This window comes from Centropristis striata, chromosome 2, assembly GCF_030273125.1.
Source record: "Centropristis striata isolate RG_2023a ecotype Rhode Island chromosome 2, C.striata_1.0, whole genome shotgun sequence".
In the NCBI taxonomy this organism is placed as follows: domain Eukaryota; kingdom Metazoa; phylum Chordata; class Actinopteri; order Perciformes; family Serranidae; genus Centropristis; species Centropristis striata.
The window spans coordinates 12,358,287-12,383,056 of NC_081518.1; the positions used below are offsets into that span (position 1 = coordinate 12,358,287).

General features: G+C 38.8%; 2 protein-coding genes across 3 annotated transcripts; one reads left to right on the forward strand and one right to left on the reverse strand.

Moving 5' to 3' along the window:
• The first annotated feature begins 6,619 nt into the window (after positions 1-6,619).
• Positions 6,620-10,629, forward strand: foxf1 (forkhead box F1). The gene is made up of 2 exons (XM_059350458.1): positions 6,620-7,876; positions 9,098-10,629. Exons 1-2 carry the CDS (start codon positions 6,898-6,900, stop codon positions 9,256-9,258), a joined length of 1,140 nt encoding a protein of 379 aa, XP_059206441.1. The 5' UTR covers positions 6,620-6,897; the 3' UTR covers positions 9,259-10,629.
• A 338-nt stretch (positions 10,630-10,967) lies between these two features.
• mthfsd (methenyltetrahydrofolate synthetase domain containing) lies at positions 10,968-21,433 on the reverse strand. Of its 2 annotated transcripts, none has more exons than XM_059350448.1 (8): positions 21,146-21,433; positions 20,710-20,813; positions 19,344-19,457; positions 18,652-18,765; positions 18,432-18,522; positions 16,531-16,643; positions 16,053-16,178; positions 10,968-14,549 (listed from the first exon to the last, which is right to left on the reverse strand). In XM_059350448.1, exons 1-8 carry the CDS (start codon positions 21,171-21,173, stop codon positions 13,824-13,826), a joined length of 1,416 nt encoding a protein of 471 aa, XP_059206431.1. In that variant the 5' UTR covers positions 21,174-21,433; the 3' UTR covers positions 10,968-13,823. The 2 variants fall into 2 exon arrangements, with proteins under 2 accessions (XP_059206431.1, XP_059206423.1); XM_059350440.1 differs by lacking the exon at positions 19,344-19,457 and adding an exon at positions 19,165-19,278 and having other exon boundaries at positions 21,146-21,422.
• Between the last annotated feature and the right edge of the window lie 3,337 nt (positions 21,434-24,770).

The following is a 24,770-nucleotide window of genomic DNA, read 5'->3' on the forward strand; positions in this document are numbered from 1 at the left end:
GGTGGGGCACCAAACAGGCTCCCACTCACTGTGTGGGACTGGATCCTCCTAGAAAGGCCACAGAGCAGAGAGGAGCGGTGAAGCAGCGTAGGGAGCGTCTGAAGGAAAATTTTTATGTGTTTTCACTGGACTTTTTGTGGGAAGAAAGAACTGGACTGCAATGCACAATGTATTTTGTATCCATATAATCAGTATTTGCGCACACTGGCAATGATCAGAGGAGCAGAAATCAGATGCTTTAACTCAACGTGCATCAAGAATTTTAAATTATAATTATTTCTACTAGAATAACTGTATTCAGGCTATATTGGATTTTTTTTAAACTGATCTATTTAATGAACATTTTATCAGGGAACTCTAGAATCAGCTTCCCTAGAGAAATAACAAATGATATTAAGTTTCCCCCTAAAACATCATTAATGCAAATATTCAGCTACCCAAGAGAATTTTGGTTGAAATACTGAATATTGAATTTAAATTAAATGTTTTCTTTTAAATTAAAACATTCACTTTTACTTTTACACATTCTTTACTGAAAAAGATTTGATCAGCACACACAAACAAAACAGGAAAAACACCAAAGTTAATTACAATATTGGAAACAAGTTGGACTAAAGTCTAATATGCAGTATTTATAACTGTATTTAAATGTTATCAATAAACCAAAACCAAATATCCTGAAAAACCCCAAGCACCAATTGTATTGCAAAACTTTACAATTTTCAGGAATATTAGTAAATCATTTATAATTTTATTTATAATATTGCTGTATATCTGAGAAGACAAACTGTCAGTCAACCAGATGTATAACAACCTACATAATCATAATTTCATGCTTTAACCTTAAAGTCTAACCTTGAAATAAGTAAAATATTGTCATATTTTCATTGTTTTCATATATTGTTCTTTATGCTTTTTGTGTTTTGTCCAGTTTCATACAGAAATCAACTTGCCAACTTGCTGAAATACCAATTTGCTCCGAACAGGTACTAAAAAATTATGGAACATTTTCCCTGCAAGTGCTAACCACATTTGGACAGTTTGGAATTTGTAAAACCTCCAGACCTGCCAAATCCTCCCCACTGCTGTCCTTCATGTCAAATTATGTGGTGCTGCCTATGATCACAAAATAAACCAGAAAGAATTTTACATATGCCTTTATTCTTTTATCATTGTCTGAAAGGCATGTTTTCTCTCCAACATATACAGCTGTCAGAAAACAGAACTAAGTCTGCTCTAACATGCGACAAACTACAGAATAGAGGAATAAATGGCAGTCTGCTGATGTGAGTGGGCTATCTCTAATTTGACAATATAGCTCACCAGGGACTGCTGCGGGAAGCCATGTGAAGCTTTACTGAGGAGGCCGGGGTTCTCACAACAACGCTTGCACCAATGACTCATGGATTTCTGGTATAATGAACTCCCTATCTGCAAAACAAAAAAAGAAATACTTTGTGTCAAATTATCAAAAATATAAATGTCAAATTACCGGATGACCTTAAGCTCACTGACGCTTTTATTTTATCTGTTACAATGAGCTTTTTAGGACGGATTTAACACTGCATATTAAATTGAATCACTAACATATACAGTGTGCAAATAATTTAATGAAAGTTCTGCAATATTCAAACATCATCAGCGACTCTCAGTTTTTAATTGGAAGATAGCTGATGTCTGTCACTGACAGCAGCGCGGCTGCAGGTGTGCAGCGGAGGCAGACAGGTGGGCGTATCTGTGCTCAACATGTGACTCGTGCATTCTACCAGCCAATGAGTTACTACACTTAAAATGATGCAGTTTGAAAATTAAAAATATGTTAAATAATAATAATAACAATAACAATAACAATTATAATAATAAATGAATAAATACGTAACCTGCCAGTCCAAATAATAATTATGAAAAATAATTATGAAAAATAACATTATGGCAAGGTCTCATCAGGCACTCTACATTAAAAAATACATTTTAAAACATGAATTAACCCCTTAAGACATATTTCACATGTGGGACTATTTTAAACAAATGAAAATGCGACGAAAAATTACAGCAGTGAATTAAATGTGTCTGACACCAGATGAATAAACACAATAATTATCTCACCATAACACCTGCAACACGACGCACCGCTTTACAATATGATTTGATATTTCGTTTAAGGCTTTTAAACCTCTATTGAGACAGCAGGGTCGCTCAGCTGGTCTGGGCTCAGTGTCCTGCTCAAGGACACTTCAGCAGAGCAGATGTTTGCAGACTAGTGTGAAATCGCTCCTATTGGCCTGTTCCACTGACATCGCTGTGAAATTGTTGTGGAAAATTAACACAAACATTTCATTAATGAGCTTTTTCTGTTAGAGATGCTGTGCCAGGGGACTACTTTGCCCTGCGCCTCCACACACACGTATACAAACACACACACCAACACACACGGTGGGGCACGGAGCGGAGATCTTGCCAAGAGAATTAAAAAGTCATCGCGCGCACTCGTGCTGCAGCTGATTACCGGAGAGGGTGGTGCCCATCAAATAGAGACGCAGCGCGCGTAATCAGCGGTCTGCTAGCAATCCCGTCCTTTCTCGTTCACATAAACAGCACTTAAAGGAAAATATACACGGCCACCTACAGCGCAGGGAAAGTGATGAGGGGGTGCCCACCTCCACATTACACTGGTTTCAATTAAAGCGACAAAGCGGATTGAACTGCGACACTGAGAGACAAAGAGCCAGGAGACACATCAGGATGCAGCTCAACATTATTTGTTCGACAAAAAGTCGAAGCAGTTAGAAAAGTCTTTAATACATTCAAAATATGAACACAAAAATATATTCACAATATTAATGTTTTTTGTTTTTTAAATACATAAATATAACATTTGTTTATTTAAGAGTTCCTATAATATAAAGACCAGACACACGTTGTTTTTTTGAAACGCACTTTTTTATGTTGAGTATTTCTGCGCAAAAACAAATTAAATTGTGTGCGATGAGTTACATTATTTACATGCTTTTCTTTTTTTTTAGTTCTACATTATGAGATTATGAGAAATGGAATCAATAAAATTAGAGGAATATGTGTGTATTATCAAAAAATCTCTGGTATCAAACATTTAGCAGGCCTTCTGACTAATAGCCTATGAAGACCATGCATTTGTAATTTGTAAAATCCACTATATCCTTCATTTAAACGTTTTTACTTTTAGGCCTATGCGAATTTTGTTAAATGCATCTATTCATTTCTTTGAAATAATATTTATAAAAAGTATAATTGCACTTGTATTTGTCTCCAGATTATATCAGTTTAAGAGACCCGTTTTTAACACACATTACTAGATGCGTGCACTATAAAGAAGTAATTTAATTTAGGAAAACTATAACAGACTAGTGTTGTGTTGTTTCAAAACCTGATTCAAGTTCAAGTCGGATGAGTTTACTGCCAGTTGATCGATCACTCTGCCTCACTGTCCCTGCGGCCTCTGGGTGACCCTCTGCGGCCCTCCGAGGAGACAAACTGCCTGATTTCACAAAGATGATCGTCTGTGAAGGAAATTTAAATCTACAAGTTTGAGACTTTAAATTCTCTGAGTGACTTTGAGTCTCCCCAACAGTTCAATCTCTTCCTGTGACGCCAAATCAAATTACACTGCTGACCTGCAGCTGCTGAATCTATAATCCGCCTGGTGTCTTTGCCCTAATTAGTATGAATAAGCAATTATTATGAAGTTGACCGTGTCCTGATTTGCTCACATGATGCAACAATGTAGCCTTGTAGTGTCTGTGAGGACTCAGTTTTTAATGTGCAGTGATTAAACTAATCCTGAAAAGGCATTACAAGTAAAAACTGAACATATTCTGCCTGATAATAATGTTCAGGTTGTACGAGAAGAAGGCCTACATTATGTATATGTGGCCTGATGGCGTGTGTCAGGAGTCGATTTACAGAAGATTGTAACCAATAAGAAAGCATTTAGTCTGCAAAACGTTGCAGCAGCGTGATTTTGAGGGGTTCAAACTTGGTTTGAGCGCACTAAATAACGGTAAGACGGTCCGGAAAGCCTGTCAGGACTGTGCACTCTGCGGTGTACCTCCACCTAAGTGGCCGAGCATTCCTGAGGATGCAGCGCTGTCAAATATTTCATGATGGGACGTCATGGAAAAGTGCATGTCTTCGTCTGAGATGGAGCAACAGGGAAGCTCTGACCTCGGGACTTAAGCCTCGGTAATGACGAACAAGATCGGCCACCGTCGCCGTTATAACGAGCAACTGTTCCCATGTAAAATACGTTCAAATTATGAAATAATATTGAATTATGCATATATAAAAAGCATATTAAATACAGTAGAATATGCTATTATGATACTTGTTAACTTCCGGCTGATTACTGTATGTCGAACATAACATTTTAATATAGGTGATAAAAAAATAAATGATATTGGAGCTTTTTATTGCTGAAATATGAATGCAGTTTGAGAGTGGCGCCTCACAATCCAACACTGATGTTTGGTGTAAACATCTAACCACGGACACTGCTATGGATGAACATGAAAGTTAAAAAAAAAAAACATGTATATAGGTCTATATACGTAACAAAGTAAGAATAACATGACATGGGTAGAATGAGCGTGTGAGGGGGAGAAAATGCGCCCTAATGGAATGAAGTCATCAGCGGTAATTAAATGCAGTGGGCAGAGAGAGAGAGAGAGAGAGAGAGAGAGAGAGAGAGAGAGAGAGAGAGAGAGAGGACGGGAGCGCGCCTGCCCCTGGTGCGCGCTGGGTGGTCCGCTACCCTGATAAATGTGTGGCCCTCACTCCAGGCGAGTGGCCGAGCAGGCACCGGTTAAAACAATACTTACATTCATTTATCCATGGGTTTAAATCTCCTCTGCAACAGCAAAAACTAACAGTGGCACGACTGTCAACTCTGGGCTGACAATGACAATTTGACAATTAATTGTTTTCTCGCCTGAAACAAAAAAGGGCCTGGACATGTCCGGTAAACATCAATAAACAATTATATTTCAGTCATACATCGAAATCTGATTTTAATATATTTCCTCAAATTGAACTTATAACCATGCTGCCACAGTATTTTATAGAGAATAAAATATTATAGGAGCTGCTGGTGACCTTTACGCACCGGGCAAAAAAGTCTCCAAACATGTTTGGTTTTACGCACGGGGCAAAAATGTTTATCCAGGATTTTTTTTCCGGTTTTATTTTCAATTATGTCAAAACAAACACCCGTTATGAGCATCAACTAACGCCGGCAGAGATCAGAATCACAACAAGCTCGACTAACTGAACCCATGGAGAGGCAAAGGGTTGCAGGCTGCAGCGAGATCTCCAGGGAACAATAAGCAATCTACTGTCAACAGTTTTAGGTTATGGGCTGATCGTCTTTCAGTACCTCGCGCTCACAGCCCCGTAAAAACAAAATAAAACGAACTAAAATTAAATTCAACTTTAAAAAAATATAACAAATAAACAAACTGGAGCTCATTTTGAGACTTTTGAGTGAATTACAGCTCAGTTAAAGTAAAAAGCTTAAGGCTTAATTCAGACGTCGTTTTTCTAATTATCCTATAAGATATCATGTCACATAAAACATCCAGGGTGGCACCAAATAAAAGCGGGCACTGGTGACATTCAGACTGAAAAGTGTTGAATCCACTTTACCTTCATTCTGGATCATTCGATGGTAAACTGCATGCAGGAGTCGATCTCAAGTCCCCGTCCGAGTTTCTGTGCTCACTGCTCGGCAGAGCTCGCACCTCACTCCCTCCTGCGTCCCTGCGTAAATATTATGACTGCATTACACAAACAATATTCATGTGTAAAAACGTCCAACATCTACACAGGACGCTGCGAACAGACGGGCATATCGCATCAGATTGAGTATTAGCTGATCTAACGGGGCTTTTGCTTGATTTTTTATTTAAAGAAGGCCAGGGAAAATGTTTACATTTTGCTGTATAAACATCCTGCCCATGTTCCTGTCTATCTTTTACAGAAATCAGGAGGGTGGTTTGGAATAAGAGGGGCATGTTCTCTGCTAAATACTTTTCATACACTAAAAATGGTTTATAAAATGTTTTATAAGTTTAATAACAATGGAGACGTTAGCTATAGTTCCGTGCTGGTGCATCAGGCATGTGGCCTGAAACACAGAGATAGTGTACACTATCTCTGTGTTTTACTGCAGGTTTATAAATCTACACAGTTTATATCACTATCATCAATATTCAGTGTTTAAAATAAAAATAGAAATAAACTAAAATTATATTAGACAACAAGGAAATGCGAGTATGTATCTAAAGGCCCAGCTAGTGTTACTATCAGTGTGTGATCGTATTAAAATAAACAAGATATTTGTATTTAGCTGGATTCTGTAGTGTATTATAGCATATGTTATTAAAAGCTATAGTGGAGATATATTCCCTATTTCAATGTAAAGAGGGAAAAAAACATTTCCCTGAAAAGTGAACGCACACAGATGTGCATGCTTACAGCCCACCACTGGAGTAGGAGGGAACTGGGCGGGTCCCAACATTAGGATGGCCAAGACATCCAGCTTCCAATGCCTGATGGCAACAGATAAGTAAAAAGTGAGCTCCTCGGACGCACGACAACACACCAACTGAAGTGGAAAGCGGCTCCTGTTCGGCTCCTTATCCCATTTCGGACGCTGCGTACAAGGCGGTACGACTCCAGACTGCTGCAGGACTGAACCAAGAGGAAGAAGTTAGGAAGACAGTCTCGCCTTTGGCTTGTGCGTTAAGTTTGTTTCTTTTTTGGCTCTTTATGTCAGAGAATTAGCGTCCAACTTTGTAGTGAATATAGCCGGAAAGGTGGAAAGCAACTATTTTCGTTCGCCATCTCGATTACTAAATTTAACTAATGACGGCAGAGGTCCAGCAGCCCCCAGCGCAGACTCCTGCCCAGAGCACCCCGATGTCTGCCCCGGAGAAGCCGCACGGACAGACGGCGGTGATGGAGACCGCCTCCTCCACTACGAAAACCAAAAAGACAAACGCGGGGATCCGCAGACCTGAGAAGCCCCCATACTCGTACATTGCTTTAATAGTCATGGCTATCCAAAGCTCTCCTACCAAGCGCCTGACGCTCAGTGAAATATACCAGTTCCTGCAGAGCCGCTTCCCGTTCTTCAGGGGCTCATACCAGGGATGGAAGAACTCCGTGCGTCACAACTTGTCTCTGAACGAGTGCTTCATCAAGCTGCCCAAGGGCCTCGGCCGGCCAGGGAAGGGCCACTACTGGACTATCGACCCGGCTAGTGAGTTTATGTTCGAGGAGGGCTCCTTCAGAAGGAGACCCCGGGGTTTCAGGCGCAAGTGCCAGGCGCTGAAGCCCATGTACAGCATGATGAACGGCCTGGGATTCAACCACATCCCCGAGTCCTACAACTTCCAGGGGAGCGGCGGAGGCCTGTCCTGTCCGCCCAACAGCCTGTCTCTGGACAGTGGGATTGGGATGATGAATGGACACTTGGCAGGTAACATGGAAGGGATGGGTCTGTCCGGGCACACCATGTCACACTTGTCGACCAACAGTGGACATTCCTACATGGGAAGTTGTACAGGATCCACCGGGAGTGATTATCCCCACCATGACAATTCCGCCTCCCCTCTGCTGACCAGCGGGGGAGTCATGGAGCCTCACCCCGTCTACTCGAGCTCAGCCTCGGCGTGGGCTCCGGCCCCCTCGGCCTCGCTCAATAACGGGGCCTCCTACATAAAGCAGCAGCCTCTGTCTCCTTGTAATCCAGGAGCCAACTCGCTGCAGCCAAGCTTGCCCACACATTCACTAGACCAGTCGTACCTGCACCAGAACGGCCACAGTACTACAGATTTACAAGGTAAGCTCAGTCGTATATCCACCTCTAATTTATTACTTCAAAAACGGTCATGTTGTGTAAAACTGCAGATATTTTTTAATAAAGTAAGCTTTTGGTGAAAATTAAATCATAGGAAGGAAAATATGATGCAGGAATATTTACAAATACCAAACAATTGAATTACCAGAGGGTCTGAACAATCATTTTTACGCAGGGTCACAGATTTGTATAGTTTTGTGCCAAACGTGGGCGTAATGGAAATACTGAGTAGCCTCACGGTAGGCCTCCCTTATTTGAATATTACTGCGTTTATTTTGCTGTAACTAAACAAACGTTTATCTCTTTTGTGCCAATCAAAAGGATTCAAATCAAGCTCATTAGAGGAAAATTATGCAATAAAACAAACCACATATTTAAATGTAAGTAAGTGAAACTGATTACTCCAAATTAAACGCAGATATCAGGGGGTTCAAACTCGAATTGTTTCAGTTTCTGGACGTGATAATAATGATAACAATAATTAAAAAAAAAAAAAATAGAGGACAAGGAGTGTAGACCCGTGCCAGTCTCAGGGCAAGAAAAACAAGCGCGGTTAGGACCAGCCTGCCTTGCCCCGAGGCCCTCAGTCCTCCGGGACTGGCGTGCAAGAGGGCCACTGTCAATTAGCCCTGCAAGCCCGCCTCTACTTTGGACAATCTTAATTGTGCTTGATAAAAATTGACTTTGGGTCTGTGAGGAATAAACACAAAAAACAGAGTAAAGTTATATCTGTCCTCAGTTATAATCCTCTACGAATTAAATACATGGCACAATTTATCTGAAAAAGTATATAAGTATATAAAAGCAGACTACATAATAATAAAATATTAACATTAACTTGAAACAACTGTTAAATTAAATGGCTTGGTTTTTCCCCCTCACACCTATCCTACTTATTTTTTGTGAAATGAAGCCCAATATTGAACCTTTTCTCCAAGATTAATAATTACACTACTTTATATACTTGTATTACTAATGGATTTATAAATTAAAAGTATGACTATGGCAGCTCCAATAGGACATGTCTATCATGGATAATTGACAATTAACAATTAAAATTCTACAGAAAATATTTATATAAATGCTATACAAAATTTCATTATAGTTTTGTGGGTTTTTTTAAAAAGAGCTTGTCAAAGTATCATTACTACTACATGTGACCTTACTTAAAATGCAATGTGTTTTTTAAACTTGTTTCCGCAGGTATTCCTCGGTACCATTCCCAGTCTCCGAGCATGTGTGACCGAAAGGAGTTCGTGTTCTCGTTCAACGCCATGACGTCCTCAGCGATGCACTCACCGAGCAGCAGCTCGTACTACCACCACCAGCAGGTCTACCAGGACATCAAGCCCTGCGTCATGTGATGCCTCCGCGGGACAACCTGCAGCCCAGAGGGACGGTGTCACAGACCTGAGCCACGCAGCAGGACGAACTGAAACCAGAACAGACGAGTAAAATAACCACTGAGAGACACGAAGGAGCGCGCTCACTGCTTCAAGTAGCTTGGACTACTTTTTCTGTACTGTTTCACACAGCGACACGGAGACAGGCCAATATCAAAGCAACCACATAATAATAATATATAATAATAAAAAAAAGAAACTTTTTCATGCCGTCAACATCGACCAGCGGGGTAAAGACTGGCTGTATGAAACCCTGCTGCTGTTTGGTACTTAGTCCTGCAGAGCGGATGACTACCACTTCACACTTTTCTTTATTCTTCTTGTTAAAGTAGGCCAATGTAAAAATGCACACGTCCAATGTTCTCCGATTTGAGTTTTCTCTTCTTTGACAAATTAGACTGATGTTCTTTTTTTCTTTTTCTTTTTTGGACTTTCATTCCAGCGTTGAATTTTGAGATGATGGACATCACATATACATGTCCATATATACTGTGTAAAAACGATGAAGGCACTTTTTGAATAGCCTATAAGCGCATCTTTTTATTTATTCTGTAGGCCTACATATTTTAATTTTAGGCGAATTGGCCATGGAGGTATATTCTTTATTGGCAATATTTGTCAGAACGCTTGTTATTTGTTTTAAAATGAAAATTGAGGATATATTGTAAGCACTGTTATGTCGTTTGTGTTAGATATATGTAGACCATTACTTTCAGCACTGTATACTTATATAATGTTAGGAGAATTAGCATCAATCATCATCAATGAGGGCTAATCATTAGGCTATATTACAACAAATCATTTGTAAGAAATAAAATATATCTGTTGGGCTTTTTAGCCTAAACCCACAAAAAATGACATTTTGATTTTATCATACACCCATAATTCAATGCAATTTTGGGGAACACTGCAAACAAACATCCCACCAAAACTGATCACTATTTGCCTAAAATTAGCAATTTTTTTTCCACCCGAATGAGTACAATATTTATAATTCCAACTCAAATGTATAGGCTTGGAATTAATTTATCAAACAAAAGAGGGTGGGTAAACTGATTTCAAGTGGTTTTTATCTAAATAGTTGGTGATACTAAAGGCAGAAAATTAAAAATATATGCATAAACTGGAGTACAACAGAAAGCTGACACAGGAATATCACAGGGGCAGCTTGTTATAATGCAGTTCATGATAAAGGCCTCAAAATTGAACTTGCAGTCTGTTTTCACATGGCAGGAGCCTGTTATTGTAAGCTGACACTAAATGAACAAATTTATTTTCCACAGTACAATGATTAATGTTTGATAGATTTTAAATAAATGGTTTTAAAAGTCAGTCGTATTATGCCCTCTATGTAACAAGAGTGTATGCAGCAATTAAGGCGCATCAAATCAGAGGCAGAATTCTCAGCCATTTGGTGAGAGGGTGAAAACCTGCAGTACCATCACTGTGGCGTGAGTTACTGCTGGCTCCCTCGAAAGCTTTTTGTTCAAAGTATAGTTCTGCTGAATAACTCAATGGTGTCCGAGATGCATTCACTTCTGAGAATCTACACTAAAAAAGGGCTTTAAGAGATAATACAATTTCCAAAACTAACAACTTATGTAAGACACAAAAAGGTGCAGTGGTTTTGACGTAAAATATGAAGGGATTCTGTGCAGACAAAAGCTTCATTTCAACTCTGAAAAACACTCTTTACTTCTTAAACATTACAGATATCAACCTCAAAATGTATAGCAGAGGCACAGGAATTAGATGCACACAAATAATGAACATGTCTTGTCACACAAAGCCGCTAGTTACATTACAAAATATTACAAAAGGAACATGAGCCAATTTATCAAAATGCTCTTCATTGGCTTCCTTATAATTTGTTTGATTAAAGCAGTTGCAAAATTAATTTCTGTTACTTTTACTGACTAGTGCAACAGGCTGCATTAAGGCTAATGCAAGCAATATAAACTTGAATTTGGATAACACAAATAATAATAAAAAAGAGTAGATAGTTTTAAAGGGAATTGAAATGGTTTGAGCTGCCGTTTAAGAGAAGTTCAAGTGTTAAAAATAACAGGTGCTCCTAAAGTAGAAAAACATGGCGGGCAGCAATCTATTTTGTAAGCATCCACATCGTTCAGATTACTCTTGTAGGTTAGATCAAGTAACTGAATTGTAATTTAAGAGGTCCTCTTGTTAATTTTACTTTGTAAGTAATGCTGTGTGTACACATACATGTGTACTTCAGGCCGTAAACATGCTGTGTTTTAATACTTGTGTAGCTTTGAAATCTCACAACATGACCACTGCCTGAACCCCAGTAAAACGAGCATGCCATAGAGCACAGGGATAGCAGGCTCAACAGGAGTGGAACGGCGCATTAACAAACTGATGACATTTGCCGAGGTTCAGTGCTCTGGCGGGGCTGAGGGAGCGAGATGGGGCTCCACAGCTGTTCCCTCACCAGGCCTGGATGACAGCTCCATAAAAAGCTCGAGGCCTGTTGTGTGCAGACAGACATGCTGTGTGCTTATGTCGCAATACGATCAACTTTAGTGAAAACAGGACACTTGTCTGGCACTGCAGACTGACAGGAGAGTGATCAGTGACCAGGTAATGTCTGTGCAGAAAGACACCGTCGAGAAGCAGGTTATCAGGTGCTGATGACGGGCTTGCACATGTTTTTTATTGTCCTAGTAATTCAGTTCGAGTTAATCTCTCGCTCTGTACCAGCACTACTGAAGATAGAGCCTTTATGAAAACAAGGAAACTATTAACTCTCAACACAAAAACACTAGCTGGATGTCTTTTCCAAAGTTTGCTCAAAATCCAATATAACAGAAATTATTTGCTTTATATTTGTGTGAGCTCTGTAATCTGAGAAATAATGCTTTAACTTCTGACCTCATTACTGTCTCTTCACTAAAACAATAGGTTATTTGTTTGGACAGTTTGAGGGCTGAGAGGCTTGTTTACAACTGGACTACAAATATGAAGGAGTTGTTCAAAGTTTGCAGCTTCAAAAAGAGCAAACAGTGATATTTCCTAAATGTTGCAAAATAATAGGAAGATGCATCATCAATTGCCGAAATTAAAGTAACACATTACAGTTTTGTTAAAAAAAAATACACCAAGCTGAACAAGTACAGTCAAATGCTTTAGAGAAAAATCTTATGATGCGTTACAAACAGACTGCATTAACACTAGAATAAAGTTCATCCATGGAAGCTTCTCTTAGCTGTTAAATGACGAGGCTGAATTCATACTCAAACTGGCCTAAGCAAACAGAATGCCATGAATATGTCATTTCTATCTATGAATGGTACAAATGTCTCCAATTAAATATGCAATATCTTATTTCCAAAATGTTCTGGAAAAAAATAGCAAGTAGAAATTAAAAATCATAGCTCAAATGAGGCCAAACAAACCTCTAAATGTGTTTTTTTTTTTTTTTAAATAAAATGAGGTTAGAGGTTTATAATCTGGACCTACAATGTAGATCAAGATCCTTGTCAAAATACACAGAAGGACATTTATGTTGATTTAAAGGAACACCTAAATCCTGGGTCATGTGCAAGGACGAATTATGCAAATTTTCACCCGAGTCAGAATGATTACGACTAAATTATGGCTATTTTTACTTATTATGTTGCTGCAGTCTGTAATTGAAATAGCACAACAATATGCTTTTATGTTCAAATGTGTTCAAAATTTGGTTGCAACTGCACAATATGCTCACGATTTATGACATTTTATATTTTCACAGGTCACATTGCTAATATAAAATAAAATAGTTCAAATGTTAATTTTTTGGAAGATTTGTTGGAAAAAAGTGTTGAAAAATGTGTTTTGCAAAAAAACAAACAAAAAAAACACATCTGTGTAGTAAAACACAGGTGTGGTCTATAAACGTGAAATCAAGGAACTTTTAATTTTTACTAATACGCTTCCTGGCTCTGGAATCACAGCCTGATTGTATAAATGCCCACATGGTGGCGCTATCTGCAATAAAACTAACCAGTTCATCTTTAGCCCATGGCCTTAGTTAAATGGTTTAGAGATCAACACACAGAAAAACTGGTCTGAAAACATGACCCTCTAGGAGGAGTTAACACTGATAACTGGTAAGAAATAAAAAGTACTAAGCACAACAAATCACTCTACATTTTAACAGATAGACTGTAGATAGCATTTAAAAGCAAGAACTGTAGTCTATCTCTAAAACAACTACTCAACAAAGGCTCTCGGGACACACAGACCAGGAAGTGTGTGTGAATAAACAAGGCACATAGGTGTGTGGTTAAGTATTGTGAAAATACCCTTCTAATGAAATTCTTCTTGTTTCAAGAATTGCATATTAAATTTATTTTTTGGTGAGCTTATTAGCTTTAGCAGTCACTTTAGATGTCTGTGGTTCAAATAACTCATGTCCTCTTTAATAAATCCAAAAATATCAAAAACCAAACTAAATTCTTCTTAAGGCATTTTGGGTGCTCCACAATGAATACCTCTTGGCTGAGTATTGCTTATTGCTTTTACTGCTCAGTCTTTTCCTTGTTGTCACTCTCACTATCTGGTGGTCCGGTATTCGATTTTGGAGCCGTTGATGGTCTTGATCTCCGATTGAACTGTCCAGCTCTCTTGCCTCCACGCTGGCTCTTAGCCAGCTCAGCCTGCAGACTGTGACCATTCAGGCTGAGATCCTGCAGAGCCTCCAGGGCCAGCTCTGCAGCCTGGGGGTCGCTGTAGTCCAGGAAGGCCCTGTGTTGAGCTCCCTGCCAGGTGAGCCTCAGTGGGGCGGCCTCTCTCTCTCTGAGGGCAGTTTTCAGCTCACTAACACGCAGCCCAGCAGGGATTCCCCCCAGATAAACTGTGGTCACACTCAGGGGGAGCTTACGTTGAGACATGACTTCACTTCCACCCTCCTCTGGGCCCTTCTCCTTCATGTTATCTCCTCTTCTTCCCCTTCTCCTCTCATCACCTCCCCCACCATCTCCTCTGCTCTCTTTCCTCACTCTAGCTGGGCGCTGTCTAGCTCTCTGTTCTGACTCCACTATTTTCTCCTGTTTAGATTCTCCCTCAGCATCCTGCTGCATGTTCTGCCTTGGCCTCCGTCTGGTTTGCCTTTTGGGTGGACTGCTCTGCAGATCAGGATCTGCTGCAATGGGCGCTTCCCCCAGTGTCACATCCTTTCCACCCTGTTCCTCCAGAGCACGCAGCTTCTTCAGGATGGGGATCTTCTGTAGCTTTTCTGTGTCGAGCTGAAGACACAAAAATGGACAGGCTCAGTAATCATAAGAGGGGAGGGGTGTCACACATACAAATCAAAATAAAAAATCCCTGTGAGCCAATGCACCACACCTACGGATGAGTTAAATGAATAAAGTGAAGGCTGACAAATTAATTGGTTATTATTCCATCCTGCTCACAGCCCATGCTGTAGTAATAACTATCTTTATAGCAGCAGGACATTTCACTTCCCTAGTAGTTAAAAATAAAGACTGCTCTATTGATTTGTTGGGCCTGTAAGTGTCTTGGCAGCCTTTGATACAGACCAGTCCTGTAAAGGATATACGGGGCTATTGTTTTTACACTGGCCTGTTTGACCCGTCGTTCCCCTGCCCCTGCAGAGCCAAGCTGGCTGGGCAGAGGAGCCTTTGATGATCAGACATGGCCTTCCTGCCAGTGAGGTCACTGGGTCCTGTTTACTTGCATGCGTGTCTTAAGGAGCCCGGAGGTGACACACAAACTCTCCACATGTTAAGAATAATGCTCCCATCACGTCTAATTAAAAACAAATTATAAGGTGGAAAAACACTCTGCCAGTGTAAGTGGGTCAGAAGCAGTTTAAGGTACAGACTCACATTTAAATATAGACAGAAGATAAAGTGCAATTAGAAAATTATATACACACAGTTGATAAATAATTTACTTGTGTTCTCCCCCCCCCCCAAAATGGTCAATCTTTTGTGCCTATAGCTGGTCACTTGTTTCTTAGAGGTATATACTGCACATGCACTGTATGTACTCTAAAATTAAAAAAAAATGCTAACCTGAACTTTTAATATTGATTACTGCTGACAATTATTACGAGTCCTCTAAAGAAGTGTAGTGTCATAGTATGTCCATTAGAGGGCAGTGTTGCTGAGCAGAGAGGCTGGGAATCTTGTTTAGCATTCAGAACAGATCTCTGCACAATTAGATTGTATCTGTTCCAGTTAAAGAGTCACAAAGATTTGTAGTCAGATTATGTGTGCCAGAAGCAGACCCAGGTGTCCAAGTGTCCAATAACAGATTGGACACTTTATAAACAAAGTGATCCGTCATTTGTTATTCATTACAATTCAACTGGATAACTTTTGAAGTTCAACACCACATTGTGTTCAAGGAATTTTATCATTAAAAATAAACAGTGTTAAAAAGTAAACCAAATACAAACACAGGCTCTGACCCAACTAGTTAAAACATATCAAATATGCTTAGTCAAGAATATAAATCATCCCTGTCTCCATACTGTTTCTCATTAAATTACACAACTCAAAAGACTGAACCATTTAAAGATGAAAACCTTACATAAAAGGACTGAATCACTGATGGGTTGTTTTTAATAAAGCTATTATTGAAGTGGTTTTTAGTGATGTTTTAGAGCCCCTTTCCCGATTCAATATTTTTAAACCAACCTTAAAATCAAATAAACCTGAAATTTAGGTCTGACATACTATATGGCTGTTTTTTGATCTAACAGACAACCAATTTTAATTTACCTTAGTCCAAATGATTCCTTGTGGTTTTGGTAACTGGCAATTTGTCTCAATAACTCGGGTGGGTGTGAGGATGTAGTCCACAGTCAGGTCGTGACTTTCTATTAACTCCTCTGGAATGTCCAACACCTGAAAGCACAAATAGCCAAATCAGTAGTGAACAATAGGTCGGTCAACATGTGCTTGAGCAACATCATTTTTACAACAATTTTAAGAACTGAGAGAAGGAAATTATTTGTTTAAATCACATTTTCCAAGTTAGTTGCTTGTTACAACTTCTAAAACACACATGTACCAACATCTTTGTTAGTTGAAGACCCTTGGAAATGATGTAACACATTTACGATTATTTAAGTTCATCATCACTGTGGATATAACAGGCACCACTTGTGATATTTTAATGCTATAGTGTTCATCAGGGATAACTTGAACAACATGTTCAGAACTCAGATAAATAATTCAGATGAATAAGTAAACTAACCTGACAGTCATGGACAACAGTAACCACCACAGTAGACTCATCCACAGCTCCCATTGCAGCCATCATGGCATATTCCAAGTCAGCAAAGCCCTCTCCTTTTCCAATACGCAGGCCTGCAGGAGAAGACAGAAAAGGCAGGTTTTGCATTATGTGTTATTGCATTATGTGTTAGAGAATAACAGTCAACATCAGTCTTTGGTGCTGCATCTTCTTACTTGGACGATACCACAGATCCACTTCAAAATTCAGAAATAACCAGCATCTGCATCACATTCAGCACTTGCAAAACAGGATTTTAATCTTAAAACTGCACTGAATTAGAACACACTGACATGTTGTGGGCGGCTGTAGTAATGTTTTCAATTCATTAAAATAACTTCATGAAATGTAGACTGATGGGAACAGGGATGAACCCTGTGCAACAAACGCTTTATGAGAACCATGTGGCGCTGTACACTCAGAGCCATTTGGAAATGTATGCATTATGATAAACATGTCTGCTTCACCACAGCGCTGCATCACTTATCTCTGGCATTTTGAAAATGAAGTTTAAAATGCATTGTGAGTGATGGGACAATTTACATGGAGGGCAGAACACAGCAGAACCCACAAGGAGCGAAATGGATCTGATTATGCACATCTGCCCCTATACTCATTTCTGTTCTTCTTCAAATCTCCCTGACAGGGTGTCCTGGTGCCTCAGAGGGTTAGAAACACATGCAGTGATCACGACACAGTATTTAAAATGAGTCAAGACTTTTATCATGCGACTGTTCGACTGTTATCAGCGTAAAAAAAACAACTACTATAGGATAAAATTTCTAATCATCAATGTATTGATTTTGCAGAAGCATTATCTAATAACAGACTAAGAGTCTTTTGTCAAACTGTGATGTCCATTACATTTTAGAATACACAATCTCTGGGTGCCCTTGAACCTCCCTTTTACAGACATGCCCACTTTATGCTCATCCCATGTAGTTTTGAGCAAAAAACCCACACTGTTTTTCTCATGCAGTATAAATGTCTAACCTTGGCCTATCGTATTTGAATGTTGTTGCATACTGAGGTCCCTAAACAATCTTGGAATAACAAGAAAATTATGTATGAGTGGAAAGTCGAGCCTCATTTTAGCTCCCATAGTAGCATTTCTTCGCAGTGGGAGCATTTGTTTTTTACTTGACATCACTATATAAAATTAACTACTGTGACCTCTAGGATAATCACAGCCTCATGAAACTTTACAATCACAAACTACAGATTCAGGGTATGTAAGGATTTGTTAAGTATATTGACAATAATGAGGCTTGACAGCAGTTTCCAGAACAGAAGGTATTGCAATCCAATCGCTATTCTTGCAGAAATCTTCAAAATGTCAAGACGCGTTTTGAACCAAATCACAGCATGGAGGTCTCTGGTTTTCTCCTGTTGTCTTGGTATGGTATCATGAAGGGATTTCAAGCCATTTTTATTCATTCAGAGTGATAAAACTATTAAATTAAGCACTTTTTTTCTGATGATGAACTACTCCTTCACAGTATGTAGCATCTACTGTTGACTTGTCATCTCCCTCTAATTCCCCCTACTTATTACTAATTCCAGTGTATATCTTGTGTATTGTTTGTGTTTGAATATTATGCAACATTTTTCAGAACCAATGAGGACTGGAGTTTGATTATTAAGAGCATTATTATTTTTAAAATGGAATGAAGTGTGTTATAATCGGATTTTTGTTAGCTTTAATGTACTTTACTGACCATATGGTGAAACTCGTCTTGGGTTCACAACACTCTTGATTTATTATAAATATAAAATCCAGAAATAAACACATAAATTATAAAGAATTTGCTTTCTATAACTGATCATCTATTGCTTTGGTGAAGTTATGTTTCATTGGTCACCTTTCTCAGACACGGCCACAGAGCCGACCACCACCAGGTCAACCTTCACCTTCGCATCCAGGCCAACAGGCTCGCTGAAGTCTTTCACACCCTGAAGGAAAAGGTGCAGAAAATAGGAATAGGACAGGAAAATAAAATAGGGATAGGTTAAATCTTTGATGAATACAAATCACAATTTTCTGGGTAAAATGAAAAAGTGTAAAATGAGCTAAGTTGAAACCTGAGAGGAAGAGCAAATGCGCAGCTGTTCCTTGCTGGCTCCCTCGGGAGGAGTGATTTTATTGAAAAGGCCGGTGCGAAGACGAGGAGTTGGGACCAATAAAGTTTTATGTGCCTGAAAAAGACCATCCCAAAAATTAGCCAGCAGAAATGTTTGGTTCCTTAATATGATTAGCAAATAAATACTGGATTGGTAGAAATTCAGAGTAACCAATATTATGTAGATTGAAATTCAGCAGATAAAAAGCATTTATGAGCAAATGTCATTTCAAGAAGTATACCAAAGGATGTAGTACAGAAAGTTTGTCCTATTTAGCAGATTCTCGAGTCTAATAGAGGATGTGTAATCCTTCTTCCTAAATACCATCTAAATTTATAACCTAATTTCTCATTTTAACCCCTCCATGTATATCAAATAGACATGGTAACAGAACAGAAAGGGAGTTAAATAATTTCTGTAATACAACCTGAGGCACTCTGGTTCTTGGTGTTTATTTCCACAGTGCAGTGCTACCTGTAGCACTGCCAGACGGGCACCCTCCAGAGGTTTATCAGGATCCACCTTCACCTCGGCGGTCTGGGTGAACACCTGTAGCTCAGACACTTTGGCACAGGCCGTGAAAGCACCCTGTTTGAGAGGAGATGAGGGTACAAGGGCTGACAACAGTTGTTTTTTCAGACTTTTCAACTTACTTCCAGAGTGATAAAGCGCGCCTGCTGCTGGGGTCTGTCTGGATTTACTTTGACTGTCTGGCTGGACTTGAACTCCTGCAGGTCTGCAAGCCTGTTGCATGCTTGATTGGCACCCTGGCCAGTAAGTGCACAGTAAAATGACACGTAAATAAAAATATAAGAAAATTAGTCAAGAGCTGATGTGAAAACCTACACCCTTGTATCACTATTGTAGCAATTATTTTCCCTATACAGGCATTTTACTTAAACAAATGTTATCTACAAATATTTACCATTCACTTTCATAAATAAATGAAACACAACAACAGAGTGACTTGTTTTCACTTACATACCCGTTTCAGAAAATAATACTTTCTTTATCATTTATATTTGATTTAATTATAAAACTTAATAAAAATTTAATTAAAAATGAGCTTTCATATTTTGTGTAAGTATAAGTATGAGTGAGTCTACTAAATAGACTTTCTATGTAAATTTATCAGTGTTTCCGATAAAATCATAATCTCAGTATTTTAATTTTGCCCATAAAATAAAAAATGAAAAACAATTTGAATTGATAAATAGTGTACTGATAAATATATGCAATGATATACATACAAATAGAAATATTTTTAGTTTATGGTGAACTGCACCTTTAATAAGTGTTTTTTGTTTAATTTTAGTTTGGACTAATTTTGAGTCTGTATGTAATGTAACATGGGCCCATGCAAAAGACAGTTAATAAGTCACAGTAGACCACCCTGTAAGAATAAAATTTAAATGAATTAACCCTCTAGAGTCCATGAAACCACCTGCACATTACTGCTTCATAATGTGAAGACATAAAAATGAAGCAACATTGAGTCTTGCCATCAGCTGCCTTCTAAAGTTCTGGCTTGAAACTTCATACCTTTTTTTGATGATGATTTTGATGAGATTCGGACAATTAAAACCAGAGATAATGTCAAATATAGTTAGTATAAAAATATAGAATAGAGATTATCTTCATTTTACCTGTTATATGTAATATTTGCAACCTGTGTTCATATTTGCAACATTTAAAAGTCTGTGTATTGAAATATTATTGTCAAGATCAGATTTTATGTTTTCCTTTGTTTCTTTTGGGTTCAACATTTTTTTTCAAGTAAGTCAAAGTTAAAAGTGAATTATCAGGACATATAGGTGAGGTGACGCTGAAAAAAATGATACCAACATGACATGGTAAAGATTTTTAACCGATTTTTTAAAGGACATAATAGCCCAAGATTTCAGATGGTTAATAAGCAGACGTAACAGTGTCGACATTAGTGCCACAGCATATCTGAGTAAACGGTTTAGTTATCAGTGTCAATGTGATTGCTCCCTCGGTTAAATGTATTTAACCTGCCTTGAAATTTGGGATTCTGTTGTGAACAGGCCTGGGGAAGTTGGCCAAATTGTTTTCTTCGATGTAGTCCCAAACTTTCTGACGGATGTCCCATTTCGTTGCTCCTGCAGAGAAAACGACAGAGGCTTATTATAACAGGCTGTGGAGTGGGGCTAACGTTAGCCAAACAACTGCTCCACATTAGCATGCGTTGACATGTATTCATAGCGACAAAACAAAAGTCAAGGACATTTAACCTGCCGAATTCACTTTTATAGCATGCACCATTGTGTCATTGGTAACAGAAGTTCGTTTCTTCAGAGCGGAACAGGCTTTATATCAAACTCAAAGTGAAGCAAGCGGAGCAGGGCTAGCCAAACATTTAACGGTACATGCTCCACATTAGCATGCCCTGACAGCTCATTTTAACGACAAACGTCACGAAAACGTAACTTACCAGGGTTTATTTTTATAACAGGCTCCATTGTGTTACTGGTGGTACAAATTAGTTTCTGCTACAACACGCGGTTACACTACACGCAGTGAAGATACACGTGAGCTCCGTAACATAATACTCGGGGAACAGCTGCTTGTCAGTGTTTATCATTGGTACGGCAGCTCAGGGGAGTCAGTTTTAACCAAACGCGAACCAGAAAACGACAAGGCCTAAAACAGGGGTCGGCAACCTTTACTAACAAAAGAGCCATCGTCGGCCAAAATAAGAGAAAAACAGTCGAAATGGAGCCACATACCATACTAGGTCTAAATTAGCCTACCAACATTAATAATAGATCATAATGAGCATTTATTTATATGATTTTGTCAGAATGCATCAAGGACCCAAGTGCAAATCAGTGGTTGGAAACCTAAAAATATCTCAGGAGATTTTGGAAACGAAAGCTAGCCTAGCTAGGGAAACTCTAAACTAGACTTGTTTCATATGTTTTTAAAATGGTTTTACTGCCATATATAATCTACACATTTTTACAATTGAAGAATACAAATATCTTTGGGCCTACACCAATGAAAAAGAAGATTTTAAATTTGAAGAAATAAACATTTCATTTTGTATATATATTTTTTGGCTCTAGAGCAGCATGTTGCCTACCCCTGGCCTAAAACTACCAGGGACGTTTGTGTTACAGTGTTATTTTGAAATATCTGTACTTTACGTAAGTATTTACATTTTTTTTAAACTGTAACACCCCTTCCTCTAGGTAAGGCAAGTTTATTTAGCACCTTTGAACACCAAGGCAATTCAAAGTGCTTTCGATAAGACATAACTTAAAAACGATAAAATACAGACATCGGGTTAAACAAAGACACACAAAATGGCCTCTATGTACCAGTGTTTAAATATGCGCCAATAAACCATGAGTTACTGGCTTAAATCTACCTAGCAGAACCAAAGTAGCACTAGCTACATATTTCTACCCGCAATTACAAAATATCATTATGCAAATTAACTTATCAGAATGAACAGTTGCCTGCCAGCATCACAGACTTTAACTTAGGTACTGTTAGAAATAATCTGTTATTCTGCCTCTGTTGTCTGTCTCTGTGTATGGGGGTCACTATCTGTGTGACGAAGGACACTTTTACAGGTCACTATCAAATGCATGCGTCATTCACTAACTGTGTGTCTACCCTCGCTCTATGAAATTATGGATTAATCATGCAATATGCTTTTGATACAATGATTATGCTTATGATTATCGTGTGTTAATATTGGTTTAGAAACTATGATTACTCTAAATACATTTATCCTTAAACTTAGTAAGATTCTATCACCACAAAAATATATATTGTATGCTTTGTATTTAAGTGCACATTGCAACATCTGTGTCTCCACCAATATCTCTGCAAGTCATAACAAGGCAGGAGGTTGTGTTGAATGTTTTGGTACCAGGTCAGGACACAGATATTGGTGTCCTGGGCAGAGGAGATTACTGTCTTCTCTGCTTGGTGACATGATGGCTCGAGAGGGACGCACCTTCTGGAGAGATTCTACCGACATTATCAGTAAACATTGTTAGGTTATAAAAAAGGGGTCGAGGGACAGAAGGGGGATCCAACGTCCATGAACTGACAGCCTATGTCATGTCAGGGACGTGTAGATTGAACCCGGAGACTCTGTAATGCACATTTCTTGACGTATTGTAATAACATGTAAAAACTAAGAACTTGGACGTCTCCTGCTCATCATTCCCCATCAAACGATCCGCACAGAGAACTGGTAAGAGGACTTGCTGTTGGAGTCAGATAATTTAATTTTAAAGGTTTCCTCAATGCATTTCTCTAACAGTACATAATTAAATTCAGGACTTTTACTTGGGAGCATGCATGTTAAAACTTTGGTACTTCTACCTAAAATGATTTGAATGGGGTTTTTTTTCTTATGGAGGTTAAACACATGGATCATAATTTGCATAGAAATTGCATTTTCATATGTTAAAACACAAGAAAGAATCTGTGTTTCTCAAAGCTGAAACCAATTTATAAAGGCCTGTTTTGAAACATGTCTTAAAAAAGTAATATAGTGTTTTGGTCAAAATGGTTAAAAAATCCAGATCAAATAGGCATATACAATATGTGTATGTGCAGGGTTTTGTGCTCAATTTGAGCAGCCACAAGCAGCTATAGGAATATAGTGGAAGACATGGGAACTTTGAAGACAGGGTGGCACGGGGCATTCCTTCGAAGGCTGATGCAAACAGTTGAGGTGCCCAACCGAATGGATTTGTAGGAGATGATTATAGCTGGAAAAAGAGGATGGGCAGTGCCCCTGGCGAGGAAGGGACCTTTTCAGCATCTGTTGTGGTGTACAAACCAGCAGGATGGGGTTGTGGTTCAATGTGGGTATGGCAGCTGGTAGTCTTGAATGACATTATAATTGCTGGTAGGCTGCTGTCAGGGATGACAGTGTGGTCTTGTATGGGGCAGGAAAAGAAAAAAGAAGTTTATATTTGTAAATGTGTGTGCTGAAAAATCAGCTCATCATTGAAGGCGAGGTAATTAGCCAAAATCTGACGTCATGTAGTAAAGTGAAGATGGATGGCTGCTGATGAACAGAGAATTTGTGGGATGTAATGATAGATGTGGGCTCTGAGGAGCACCGGTGGAGAAAATACAATGACGATATATGAGTCCTGTGATATGTGGTTTAAACATTTAATAATGTTCTAGTCATAGGCTTTTCAGATCTGAGCCATTGTAAGTCCTTTGTCATTTACTCAGTATATGAAGTTATTGTTTTTCGGGCCTTTAGCAACATAAAAAAAATCTGAAAAATCATAAAAAGGTTTCAGGTGAAGGTTTGATGTCCATCTTCTGGTTTTATGCTCAGAAAAGTTTCTCTTGTAGTCATTCTGAATCATTTGATATTGAGGAAAATCACCTATAGAGACATAACCTCAACTACCAGTATATGCATATGAATTTATTGCATTTAGAAAGTACAATTTTGAAATCCCTTCTCCAGATGGGTTAGTACTGCACTTCCTTTGCTATACAGTTTGACAAAAAAAAGACTGAAGGAAAAAGGTGGGAAACAGTGGCTGAAAATATCGTAATGTTTTTCAAAGGCCACGACAGCATTATGGTGCCTCTGTACTGAATTTGTTTGCTGAGTTTTTCTTAGCTTTAGGATAGTTTTTGTTTCTATTTTTTTTAAGCTTATTTAAGTACACTAAACCACCACTGTTTCTTTTTTTTTTTTTTACTGTACCTCCAGCTGTAATTTAAACTGGAGCACCACCTGCAGGCCTTTAGTGCTGTTTAGCCCCATTATTGAAGTCTACTGGCAGTCTTCGAGTATTGGTTATCGATATTTACATCATGATGTGTGTATAATCTGGACACTGCATTCCCAAAATCCCATGAAAGAACCCCATCTCCTCACAGTGTACTTTACCTCCCTGAAATTACCACATTAAACCTCTGCTTATGGGTCCTTGTGGTGCTCGAGTCATGTTTCCCCAAATCCTACTGGTCAGGACTTTGCAGTGAAATTCCAGCGGATTGTTGTGTTTGTGGCGGTTTTGAAGTAGTTGCAGATGGTCTGAAGTATCCCAGTGAAGACA

What these genes read in the sequence shown, in the direction of transcription:
- foxf1 (XM_059350458.1), top strand. Translation starts at nt 6,898, where the DNA reads ATGACGGCAGAGGTCCAGCAGCCCCCAGCGCAGACTCCTGCCCAGAGC. An exon ending in CAGTACTACAGATTTACAAG is followed by an intron (nt 7,877 to 9,097) that starts GTAAGCTCAGTC and finishes TTGTTTCCGCAG; the next exon opens with GTATTCCTCGGTACCATTCC.
- mthfsd (XM_059350448.1), bottom strand. Translation starts at nt 21,173, where the DNA reads ATGGAGCCTGTTATAAAAATAAACCCTG. An exon ending in TGTTATAAAAATAAACCCTG is followed by an intron (nt 20,814 to 21,145) that starts GTAAGTTACGTT and finishes TTTTCTCTGCAG; the next exon opens with GAGCAACGAAATGGGACATC. An exon ending in ACAGAATCCCAAATTTCAAG is followed by an intron (nt 19,458 to 20,709) that starts GCAGGTTAAATA and finishes CTTACTGGCCAG; the next exon opens with GGTGCCAATCAAGCATGCAA.